The following is an 11534-nucleotide window of genomic DNA, read 5'->3' on the forward strand; positions in this document are numbered from 1 at the left end:
CTATGAAATCGTTGTTGAAGGCCGTGCCCATCACATGGCCAACACCACACCAAACTGGGGAAACTTTTTCAGGGTTTAGTCCTGGGGAAGCTGCATGTCTAGTATCTGCAGGTTCTGCTCCCCCACGGGTCTCCCTGTCTCCTCTGCTGGCTGCCAAACTGACATTTTACATGAGTCACCAGATTTTACTGTAACAAGAAATTAAAAAAATATTTTTTAACTGAGAACCAAAGAACACGTGTTTTGCATGGCTCTGCTCCTTCCTTCACCGCGTCTCGCCTGTCAAGACCTGCATTCACCTTTTAAGTCCCAGCCTCCTTTCCTTTCTCTGCCAATGGACTTCCCGCACCAGGGACAGCAGTGATATCTGTATCCCTACCTCCACCTCTTTGCAGTAAAACCCACCTACCAACTGCCAAATCACCTTAAAACACTGCTCCAATCATGCGTGTCGCCTTTCTAGTCAAAGCCCTTCTGAGACTCCCTTGGCCTCCAGCTGTCAAAACTCTATCCCAAATGGCTGTCCTCCCCCGCCCCCGCCCCCGCCCCCATCTGGATTCTGGCTGAATGTGGCCCAGGGCAAACACCAGCTGGGTTCTGGAGGGAGAACGGGTCAGAGGGTCCAATCTCTGGTTCTCTTGCTGCAGGGATGTCACAGGCTGTGTCCCCCCTGGCTGAAGGCAGCCCTTCTCTGGGTGAAGGGTGTGGCTGCTCCCTCCCTCGGCCTCTGAGGGCACAGAACGCTCCACCTTTGTAACCTTGGCCAAAGTTTTCTGAAGTTATTCTAACCTAAGTGATGCACTTCCTGCTACAACCCGGCTGATACACCTCCCCAGCCTCACGCCTCTAAGTGAACACTCACCAAAGGCATGCAAGAAAAAATATCCTTTCACCAGGCATTTTCCAGAATTTGAGTATCACTATTTGGAAACATTTTGCAGCAATTTAAAAGTTGCCTTTATGTCATGAAGAATTGTAGAATTCTACCTTTAAGCCTAAACTGTTGCTTAACATTAAACCAAAAAATATAGTATGTAATGCTTAGCCTTGAAGGTTAAAAATGACATTTCCTCTTAAAATTATATTTAATCCTAGAAATATCCTCATTTTTGTATTATGATCCTTCCATAGGTATTTTGATATATCAGTGCCATCTGCTGGGAAGTTAATATACCATTAGGTTTCTAAATCCCAAAATATATGTCTTTTGGGGGACTGGAGGGGATAAATGTACTCTTTAAGAAAAAAGCCTTATTTTAAATACACAGCTGCTTAACTTCTACATCATCACCAATATAAACCCCAATTAATTACAAAGCACTAAAATAAAGTCTGAAACATAATTTTTAAAACACACAAAACATTTCTATTGATACATCTCTTGGTTTCTAGAATATTCTTATGTGGTTCTGCTCTAGTTTTGTAGGAAGCTCAACAAGTCTCAGCATGAGCTGGCTCTTTTCCAAAGATCCATGATACTTGTATGTAAGAGAAAAGTGAAATATATATGTTTAGATATAATATATATTGCATGTATTTAAATAAAATATATACATATTTGTCAGTACACGACAAAGTTTCAGGTGTGAAGTGAGTAGACAGGTATAAGATTAGATCTTTCTGGAGTTCTTTCGCCAACTCTAAAAAGCAACTGTAACAGACACATATAAACAACACGACACAACTGTTAAATTTTCTGATAAAAATTGCAACAGATGTTGTAAATGATAATATAGAAACATAAAAGATTGCTTAACTGATTTTAATAACATGACACAAAACCCCTACACTTGATAGAATCATTATGCAAAATACATAGATGAATACTGTCTTCTTTTAAAAATATAAAATAAATAAGCAAGACATGTGAAAATAGGCAAGTTTCCATTAAATAAATGAAATCTTTTTTAAAAAAGAAAGTTTTGCTTTCCATATCATTTGAAAAAGGAAAATTATCATTTAAACAATATTCAAGTTTATTAAACAAATTTTAAAGGTAATATAAAATGTTTAGCTTTCATCAGCTTCAAGGTTTATGTTGCTCCCAAATTTTGCATATAACTGAACTTTCAAATCTGCTAACACCCGCTGAATGGATTCCACTCTGGATTCTAAGGCGTCAATTTCTTCTTGCAAATTTTTCTAGAAAAAAAAAAATTGTTTAAGTTAATTCTATTCAATTGGATGATTTCTAGCACCTGTGGCTGAAAAAAATATTTGGGAACACTTTTAGGTCAGAACTTTCTAAACTTGAACAGGCAGCTACATACATAATACTGATCATTAGATCTCAACCAAAAGTCTGAAAATGGGCATTTTTAATTCAGGGCCTATATTGCTAATAAGATAAATCAAACTTGTTTTCTCAGTTTTGGCTGATTTCAAAAACATAAGAGATAAAAGGAAATTAATTTCTAAATTACCATATCTGAATAAACAAAGAACCCTCCATAAACACGTCCGCCACTTCTGCTAAACACTGCGTCACAGGCATGGCTTCTGCCGGAGCCTCTCCAACCGCCCATAGGTAACTATGCAACTAGAGGAAGTGACAAAAATTCATGCTACCACGAACAACTAAGATAACAATTCACAGTCAAAACCTGGCAGAAATTTTTTGAGCCTTTCCATCTAGATTACGTACGCCACGCAGGCAGGGACCAGGGTGTTCCGTTGTCCGTGCACCTAGTAAGTGATAGAAACCGATAGGGCAGCGGTTCTCAACCCGTGGGTCGTAACCCCTTTGGGGGTCATACGACCCTTTCACAGAGGTCGCCTAAGACCACCAGAAAACACATACATAATTACATATTGTTTTTGTGATTAATCACTATGCTTTAATTATGTTCAATTTGTAACAATGAAACTGGGGATCACCACAACATAAGGAACTGTGTTAAAGGGTCACGGCATTGGGAAGGCTGAGAACCACTGCGATAGAGTATTCACTCCATAAACACTTCTGAAATGAATGAATGAACTGCAAAATGAAGGTTCAATATATTTGTGTGGCAGGGGCAGGGATGGGGCTGGGAAAGATGGAGGAATGTTCACAATAGTGACAAAAACTTCTCGTGACATACTTGCAGGAGTATTTTAGGATGGCTAAAAAGAAAACCAGAATTACACAATTTTACTATGAAAGAAAAGACTTTAGCATAGAAGGAGACTCAATATTTCTACACGGAAAGACTCAGGAGTGTTAGTTCTACCTGAGCTTTATTAAATGTGCATTTAAGTCATGAAAAGTTGTGCTTTTATGACATTTAAAGCAGGAAGACAAACATTTTAAATAATATTCAAGCTAATTAGGCAACTTTCAAGAGAATTAGAAAATATTTAACTGCCATCAGCTTCTCACACACGACGCAACTGCCCTCTCAGGCATAGCTGGAGGACCCGTGAACTGGAAACTAATTTGCTAAGTCTCAAACACGTCAATGAACTTATACTCTGACCCAGTAATTACACTTCACTGATTATTTTCTTAAAGAATTTCTTAAATGTGAGCAAAGATTAAAGTATAAATATGCTCACTAGAGCATCACTTCAGGAAAACACTGGAAACATTAGGAGGACAGTGAGCTGAGTCAATGTCCACCAACATGGCATTAAGTCATCAAACATGGAGTTTTCACGTACGTGTGCCTGGCCCAGAGCAGGCTCCCAGGGAGCATCTGCTGGGTAAATAAACATTAACGGGAGGAGAAAACACTACCGGATGTTAACTGGCCAAAAGGTGAAGCGAAAGAAAGAGGAGAGGACATAGGGAAAGGCATGGAGATGCTCATCATGGACGACCACCTCTGGGTAGTGGGATTGCGGGTGGTTTTTCTGTTGCTTTGTAATATCCTGTACTTTGTAAACACTTTTAACTCAGAGCGCCGGCCCAGGAATCGCAAGCTCATTCCCCGTGTCACCTTGAATAAGCGCCGAAAGCTCTCTAAACCTCTATTCTTCAACTCTAACTGGAACTAATGGTACCTGTCTCACAGAGTACTTGTTAGGATGAAATAAACTCACACTTGAAACGCATTCCGAGCACATGTGGGGCACTGTGAGACCCAGGAAGTGTTACCCAGCATCCATTACTCTCCCTACTCCTCCATGTTCTTTGTAAGGGTACAAATCCCAACGTAAGAGTCAGAGTTCATCACCCAGGGAAAGACTTCAATATACCTTTGCTTCTTCTAACATGTCTTGTGTTTCTTCTTGAGAATGGCTAATGAAAACATCACCAATCTGATAAGGTATCATTAAGCAGTCTTCATCTGCAAGCATGATGTCCTCGCAAGCATCTTCTAAATTCTGGAGTTGTTTCTGCAAATGCAAAAGGGAACAGCAATGAACAATGTATTCAAAATTCCCCGATAGAGCTAGCAGCCCATTTTAATTTGGGGACACCAACTCTCGGAGAGCTCACTAACACACTGATCTCTAGATACTTCCAGATTGCTACCAGCGTGCTGCGGTGGACAGCGGGAATCTGTGGCCACTCACAATATCTCCTACCTTAACAGTTTCCCATTTTGTAAGCTCTGCCTTCCTGGGGGAGAAGTAAAGCAAAGGCAAACACGAATCTACACTTCTCAGCCGTGCCTGGTGATAGGATGGAGCAAAGAACTTGAATTCCACCAATCCAATGCACTTGAACTGGACTTCAATGCAGGGAGTTGCACAAGCAGCGGCTGGGCACAAGGCCTCCAATTTACAGGGGCAGCTGGGTGGCAGTGCAGTGCCCTAGGTCTGAGGGGCAGGCAGCTGGCCTGGAGACAGCAGCAGTGCCATCCCAGCCAAGTGCTCTGAGACATGGTTCTGGGACCTGCTCCTGGAACCTCGGCCTAGAGTCCCACCTCTCCACCATCTGTAAGTTTTCTCACACCCTTAAACAAGGTTTTTCTTCTTAAACTAGAGTAGGTTATGTCATCTGCGACAGAGTCCAGACCAGGGGTGGGCAAACTTTTTGACTCGAGGGCCACAATGGGTTCTTAAACTGGACCGGAGGGCCGGAACAAAAGCATGGGTGGAGTGTTTGTGTGAACTAATATAAATTCTAAGTAAACATCATTACATAAAAGGGTACGGTCTTTTTTTTTTTTTAGTTTTATTCATTTCAAACGGGCCGGATCCGGCCCGCGGGGCTGTAGTTTGCCCACGGCTGGTCCAGACAGATATAAGCACAAGTTATCAAATTCAGTTTTTAAGAGCTATTGCATAAAGAACTTTCATTTTTCTGAAATAAGATACATATCTCCAGTACCTTTTTTACATCTATTTCTTCCTTCAGCTCTGTGATTCTACTCGTATTCCGTGCAAATTTGTTTATCTTTTGTTGATCTTCAAAAGTAACATTGACGTCTTCTGCAGCCTGAAAAGAGTGAAATGCCAGACTCTCCTTAGTTTGGCCTCACTTGGTTACAGAGGAGGAAGACAACGGCGTACCTGGTTTCAGTAAGGACCCCATAGCCTGGCTCGGTGGCCACACCCTACCCTCACCTGGCCTCTCGTGAGTGACCAAAGGCATAAGGTCCGTACACTCCGATTCCTCCAGAGGGCGAAGCACCCTCTTGTCTCAACCAACATGGAGCTCAGCGGTCAGAACAGGACGCAGACCCTGAAAGGCGGCCCTCCCATCGCAGGCGCTCATCATCCCGTAAACAGCTTCGCACGCACCAGGCCCATCAGCAGACCCAGAGGACATCTTGAAAAAAGTCCTTTACATCCCCATACATACAGCTTTGAATATTCAACCTTGCACATATTTTCATGAACATGGACGCTGGTAAACACTGGCCTGCAGCACAGAAACCAAAGGCAAGTCCTTATGCAGACAGTCCTAGCGTTCAAGTCGTTTTACTTCAAGATAACTCCAATTCCCTAAGCGAATAGGGCACAGAGAACCCCGAGTTCCCGCTCTCCCGCAGAGTCCAAGTACTGAGCCCCGAGAACCCATGTCCTTACAGGTGCACAGTCACCGCGAAAGACCAGGCTTCCCACACACACAACTGGGGCTCAAGGCAGGGCTTCCGAATGTGAACCTGAATCGTGCTCATCAGTCACATGCACACGGTCTCTGAAAAGTTGTAGAGAACTGGGCCCTGCTTCCCACCTGTCCAGACAGGCGCTTCCTGTTGGAGCCCCCACAGCCGTGCACACACCTGGCGCTGGAGTGCACTTCCCTCGTGGTGGCTTTCACTGGGGTTCCGGCTAAAGGGGGCGGGGAGGCACATGGGCCTGGGTGAGCCGCATGCCACCCAGCGAGTGCCCTGTGCAGAAAGAGAGAAGCCGCCCCTTCCCTAACAGCCCTGCCTTCCCTTTTCATCTCACTGATCTAGAACTTCCTACTACTTGACGCTTCATTTCTGCAGGGAGGGCTTAATTCTTAGTTGGGGGCCCATGGGCGTTGAGGGGTCCATTCACCCCCTGAAACTGTGCAAAATGGCATGAGTGGTATGTGTACTGATCGGGAGGGGTCTTCATAGCTCTCATCAAGATTCTTAAAGGACCCTCCCTGCCCCCGTAGGAACTCCTGCTCTAACAAAAGCCAGATGCAGTTACTACCGCTCACGAAGCCGTAAGGATTCATGGAGGAAGGAGTTGCAGTATTTATTTGAGGCAGCAGAGTGGTGGAAACAGAGTGGATTCATACCCATGTGAGCAGGAACCATGGCATTTTCCCAATTCTCTGGAGCCAGCTGGGGTGTGCCATCCTTTAGGAAAGCAGGGAAGCCATGCCCACCTCAGGGGTGGCAGCATGGGCACCAGCAGAGGGCCTGCGGGCGGAGTCACCTCCCGCCGAGGGCCAGCTAGTGCTCTACTTCCTGACTGTTCACCAACAGCCATCACACAGGAAGGACACCCAGAAGGTGCGAGGTGAAAGCCAAAATCCCTGCACCCCGAACGGCCCTTTCCGTGACTCAGTCTCCCATGGGCTCTGGGAGGAAACAGAAGCAGTGGCCGCCTCACACTGGGCGTGGGTGTGACCAGCAGGCCTCTGGCTGCTCCAAAGGCCTGGGAGAAGGAAATGCCGGCCAATGTCAGACTGCTTCTATTTCTGTCTTTTAAAGGCACCTGCTAAGTCTCTGAGACACACCTATGCTCTGTATGTTCACGCACCTTCCGTGCATACACTCCCTTAACAGTTACTCAGTGTCTCCCTGTGCCAGGCAGTGAGAGGGGAGCCGCCGTCGTGCCCTGGTGAACCCCGAGCTCCCGGCTGGTGGAGGAGACGGGCAGAACACAGGTTTTCTGCTGGAAGGTGACACAGGTGATGGGACAGGGTGGGTGTTGGGGGATGAAGGGAGTGACGGCAGGTCCAGATGGCTCCTGCGGAGGGAGGTGCACAGGTACCCATGGAGCCCCTGCATGGCCACCAGCCGGTCTTAGGACGCAGAGGGGAGAGGGGGGGACGGCACCTTCTCCGGAACATTCTCCCGGATCGGCCCGGCAGGCAGGTGCTACAACCCGGAAGGCCTCCGACCGAAACCAACGCAAGGGGCTCCCGTGACACCCACCTCCTCGGCCCAGGGGTTCCTCCAGGGCAGAGGGGAGTCTGTGCAGCCGGCCTCCCGGGCTGTTCCCAGCAGTGGGGACACTGGGAGCGGCGGCCGCACCACCAGCGGGCTCACTAAGAGAAGAAAAGCCCAGGTTTGGGCCACACCTGCCGTTTTCCTACACTCAGGGTTCAAGCTCTCCCCCATCCCCGGCCTTGCCCACTGTCCTTCTGTTCCAGGAGAAACTCCCTCCCTGGGGTGCCTGCCCCCTTCCCTCCCGCGTTCTTAATCAGCGGCCCCCACCTGACCACACAGAGCCGCGCTCTGGACACCCCTGTGGGACCCTCGATGCCTGGCCTCCCTCGGGGCTGGGGGCTGCACGGCCAGGAGGCGGAGGGGATAAAACCAGGGTCCTCCCCATCCCACCCAGCAGCCTGCGCCATGCGACCCGCTCCAGAAGCTCCCGAAGCTCGCTGAATGCGAGAAGGAAGAAATGCTGGTGATGAAAATCGGGGCAAAATCCTGGATCCAAATCCTTCTCCTCCCGGTTCCCCAACATGGACTCCTCTCCTCACTTCAGCTCCCGCACCTGCAGGAGGGGTGAACCCCAACCAGCCCCCCCACCCCCACGGCGTCAAGGCCACACCTGACCCGGGCCCGTCAAACACAAACCTGAGGCGAAGGGGGTGCACCCAGCCGCTGGCAGGACCGGCCTGGGCCCCCTCGGTGCTGGGTAAGAGGGTGATGGAGGGAGACCTCGGCCTGGGTGCCCGGGGCCCCCACGTGGGCAGCGCACCCTCCAGCTTGGCCTCCGAGGGCGCCGGCCACCCCCTCGGCACAGGCGGGGAGCGGGGGAGCCAGGGGGAGCGGGGCCTCACCGCCGGGACGGGGAGCCTCCCCCGGGCAGGGCCTGGCCTCGGCACCCCGGGCTCCACTCCCGGCTCTGCCCCGCTCGGTGCCTCCCCGGGAAATCGGGGTGCACAGGCCCTGCCCCGCTCGGTGCCTCCCCGGGAAATCGGGGTGCACAGGCCCTGCCCCGCTCGGTGCCTCCCCGGGAAATTGGGGTGCACAGGCCCTGCCCCGCTCGGTGCCTCCCCGGGAAATCGGGGTGCACAGGCCCTGCCCCGCTCGGTGCCTCCCCGGGAAATCGGGGTGCACAGGCTCTGCCACTCTCGGCACCTCCCCGGGAAATCGGGGTGCACAGGCTCTGCCCGCAGGATGAGGGGGCGTCACGTGTGCGGGCTCCCCCACCCGCGGCTGCCATTAGCGCCTCGGCCCCCCGCCCCCATTTTATTTTCCTTCCACCTCTAAGCACCTGGGAGACTTACGGGAGGGCAGACCCCAGCGAGGCGTTCAGCGGGTTTGGGAAAATGAAAAATAAGGGAACAAGTCAGAGCCACGCCGGAACCAGCCGAGCCCCGAGCTGAGTCACCGCCAGGCCCCCCGCGGCTCGGGCTCCGCTCGCACCTGTACGCGGGACCTGCCTCGCCGAGGTGCGGGGAGGTGGGGAGGGTCGGAGCGTGGCCGCCGGGGCCTCGGGGCGGCGGGGCTCGGGGCCGGACCCCAGGACGCGGGGTCCGCTCTGCTCCCCGCAGCGGCGCCCCCGGGGCAGGTGCCTCCCGACCGGGGCCGCGGCTCCTCACCTGCCCAGGGCGGTGCAGGCGCTGCCGACCGCGTGCCCGGTGCGGGTCAGACGTGACAACGCGGCAGAGCGCCCGGCGTGGTGGCCGGCGGACCCCCGGCTCCCCACGCCCCGTGACGCGCCAGGGCCGCGGGACCCCCGTGCTCGGGGCGCCGGGTGCGGGCCGGCCTCGCCGCGGGGCCGCCCTCAGGTTCGGGCGCTCGGCCCCGGGCCCCACGCCGGCCTCGGGGATGAGCACCCCAGAGCCGCCCGCCCGCCAGCCCGGCCCCTCGGCGGCCCAGCGCCCGCCGCCCGAGCACCGCCCGCGAGCGCCCACTCACCGCCTTCTTCATGGTGGCCGCCATCTTGGGACTGGACCACGGCGCGCGGAGGGGAGGCTGCGCCCGCGCGGTCCTCCCCGGCCCCCGCTCACTCCCTGTGGGCCCACAACTCCCGCAAAACACACCACCGGCTCCACATTCCCTCCTCTTGGATCTGCGACCGAGGAGGGCGAACGCCTGGAACCCAGGGAGGAGATGGGCTCTGGAAGGACTTGGTACGTGCCAGTTAAAGGGACGGGCACCGCCCTGTGCGCCGACAGAAACGGGGGGGTGTGGCGAACGGCCGCAGCTCCGGCGGCGGCCAGCAGGGGGCGCACAGGGCGGGGGGCGGGGGCGGGGCCGGAGCGGGGCGGGGCAGGGCCTGGAGGGGATGGCGGGGAAATTCCTTTTCGTCAATCCCACAAATGTATGGAGCAACTGACCTACCTTTCAAAGGGCTAATAACGAATGGCCCTGGCAATAGGACGTGATATTGATGTGCCCGACAATTCAGACGGTGTAGAGGAGGAAGCACTCCCATTCACCAACCCGTTCAACAACATTGTGGAGCGATTACGGTACAACTGACACGGTGCCTTCCGGTTCCTTTCTGGGCTCAGAATCCCCGCTTGGACCAGCAAAAGGAAGAAGCCTGGGGCACAAATGAAAACAACTGGAGAAAGGAAACTCACCCACAAGCACTGGAAAATGCTAACCCCGCGAGGGGTGGGCGTTGGAATTGCCACACGGAAGGTGGTTTAACACATTCCCTTACACCAGGCTGAACCCTGGCCTCCCACTGCCTGCATCCTAGGTGTGAAAATTGCATGTCACTCGTCAATATCAAAACAATACTTTGGTTCGCTTGAGCTTGTAAAATCAGAGTCCTGGTGGCCTTGAGCCTACGTTTTGGCGATAGCAGCGGCTGGTGCTGGTGCTGGTGGTGGTCAGGCATGGCCCATTTAGCTAACAGGCCCTCTCCACGGCCCCGGCAGATCCCTGCCTCACCCCAAGCTTACCTGTCAGGCCCTACAGGTGTATGAACTTGCACCCCAGACTTCTGTTCTAGTGCATCTAAATGAGGAGTTTGGGGCGAGCGTTTGTTTGTTTGAAATCTGCACCATGTTAGACGCTATTTCAAAAAGGAAGCTGATTTAGACATGGTACCTTACTGAGGGTACACGTGTATCCCCACAAGTCAGAGCACCTTCAGCTGCAGCCGGAGCACACCTCCTGAAGGGTCCTGAGGGTGGAGGGGGGCTGGGGAGAGAGAGAGACTGGAGCAGAGAGCAGTGGGACTACAGAACAGAAAAAAAATAGACAAAATGCCTTGTCCTCATGCAGCTTACATTCTAGTGACGGGAGATGTACCATGGTCAAAACATCGAAGTGAATTATACAGTATGTTAGATGGTGAATTATACAATATGTTACTAGTAGTTATAACAAGAACACATACAGTAGCAGTAAAAGACGGTAATTACCAGCGTGAAAACTCTGTGTGGACGATGCAAGGAATCAAATACTATGTTGATTGAAAAACTGAGTGGAACAAAAACTCTATCTGAATCGACATGCAGGCTACAGGATTATCCAGACGTGTCCCAGCTTCATTTAGAGGCTGTCACAACGCGAGAATGAACCGCGAGATTTCATAGCCCTACCTACAGGAGTCTCCCCCAAACTGGCAACGTCTGCGCCAGACGCCAGCTCCCAAGGTGCAGGGGCGCCTGCAGGGGGCGGCCAAGGACCGTGGCAGTGTCCCCAGGCAGACCCCCGCCTGAGGCCACCTGGGTAAATATTTCAAAGTATCAACACAATGATTATTTTCTGATTTTTTAAAAATCTGTTTTAAAAACGTAGACTAAATATATTTTAAAATGTAAAATCTCTGACTTAAGGGGAAAACCAATTTCACTTGTTACAGGAACAGATCTTAAGGGGTTTAAATAAATCGCCAATCCCTGCCAGACGAATTTGTGTTTCAGCTGCGATCTGATCAGAGTGGAAGGTAACAGGCAATGGGGTGGGGGTGGGGCAGGGCCAGGTGTTGCCCCCCCCCCCCCCCCCCCCAGTGAGTGCCTCCTGGCTTTCCTGGCA

The 11534-nt window shown here is 51.6% G+C and overlaps 1 protein-coding gene across 2 annotated transcripts; it reads right to left on the reverse strand.

The window, feature by feature from the left end:
* Nucleotides 1-1746: 1746 nt before the first annotated feature.
* PFDN4 (prefoldin subunit 4) lies at nucleotides 1747-9701 on the reverse strand. 2 transcript variants are annotated; one of them, XM_081097912.1, is made up of 4 exons: nucleotides 9456-9701; nucleotides 5261-5368; nucleotides 4180-4320; nucleotides 1747-2142 (listed from the first exon to the last, which is right to left on the reverse strand). In XM_081097912.1, exons 1-4 carry the CDS (start codon nucleotides 9477-9479, stop codon nucleotides 2011-2013), a joined length of 405 nt encoding a protein of 134 aa, XP_080954038.1. In that variant the 5' UTR covers nucleotides 9480-9701; the 3' UTR covers nucleotides 1747-2010. The 2 variants fall into 2 exon arrangements, with proteins under 2 accessions (XP_080954038.1, XP_080954039.1); XM_081097913.1 differs by lacking the exon at nucleotides 9456-9701 and adding an exon at nucleotides 9137-9442.
* Nucleotides 9702-11534: the final 1833 nt, after the last annotated feature.

This window comes from Myotis nattereri (assembly GCF_964212035.1).
Source record: "Myotis nattereri genome assembly, chromosome: 8".
NCBI classification, from domain to species: Eukaryota; Metazoa; Chordata; class Mammalia; order Chiroptera; family Vespertilionidae; genus Myotis; species Myotis nattereri.

Coding starts and splice junctions, on each gene's coding strand:
- PFDN4 (XM_081097912.1), bottom strand. CDS start 9,479: ATGGCGGCCACCATGAAGAAGGCG. Junction 5,369..9,455: donor CGGCCACCATGAAGAAGGCG/GTGAGTGGGCGC, acceptor CACTCTTTTCAG/GCTGCAGAAGACGTCAATGT. Junction 2,143..4,179: donor ACATGTTAGAAGAAGCAAAG/GTATATTGAAGT, acceptor TTTTTTTTCTAG/AAAAATTTGCAAGAAGAAAT.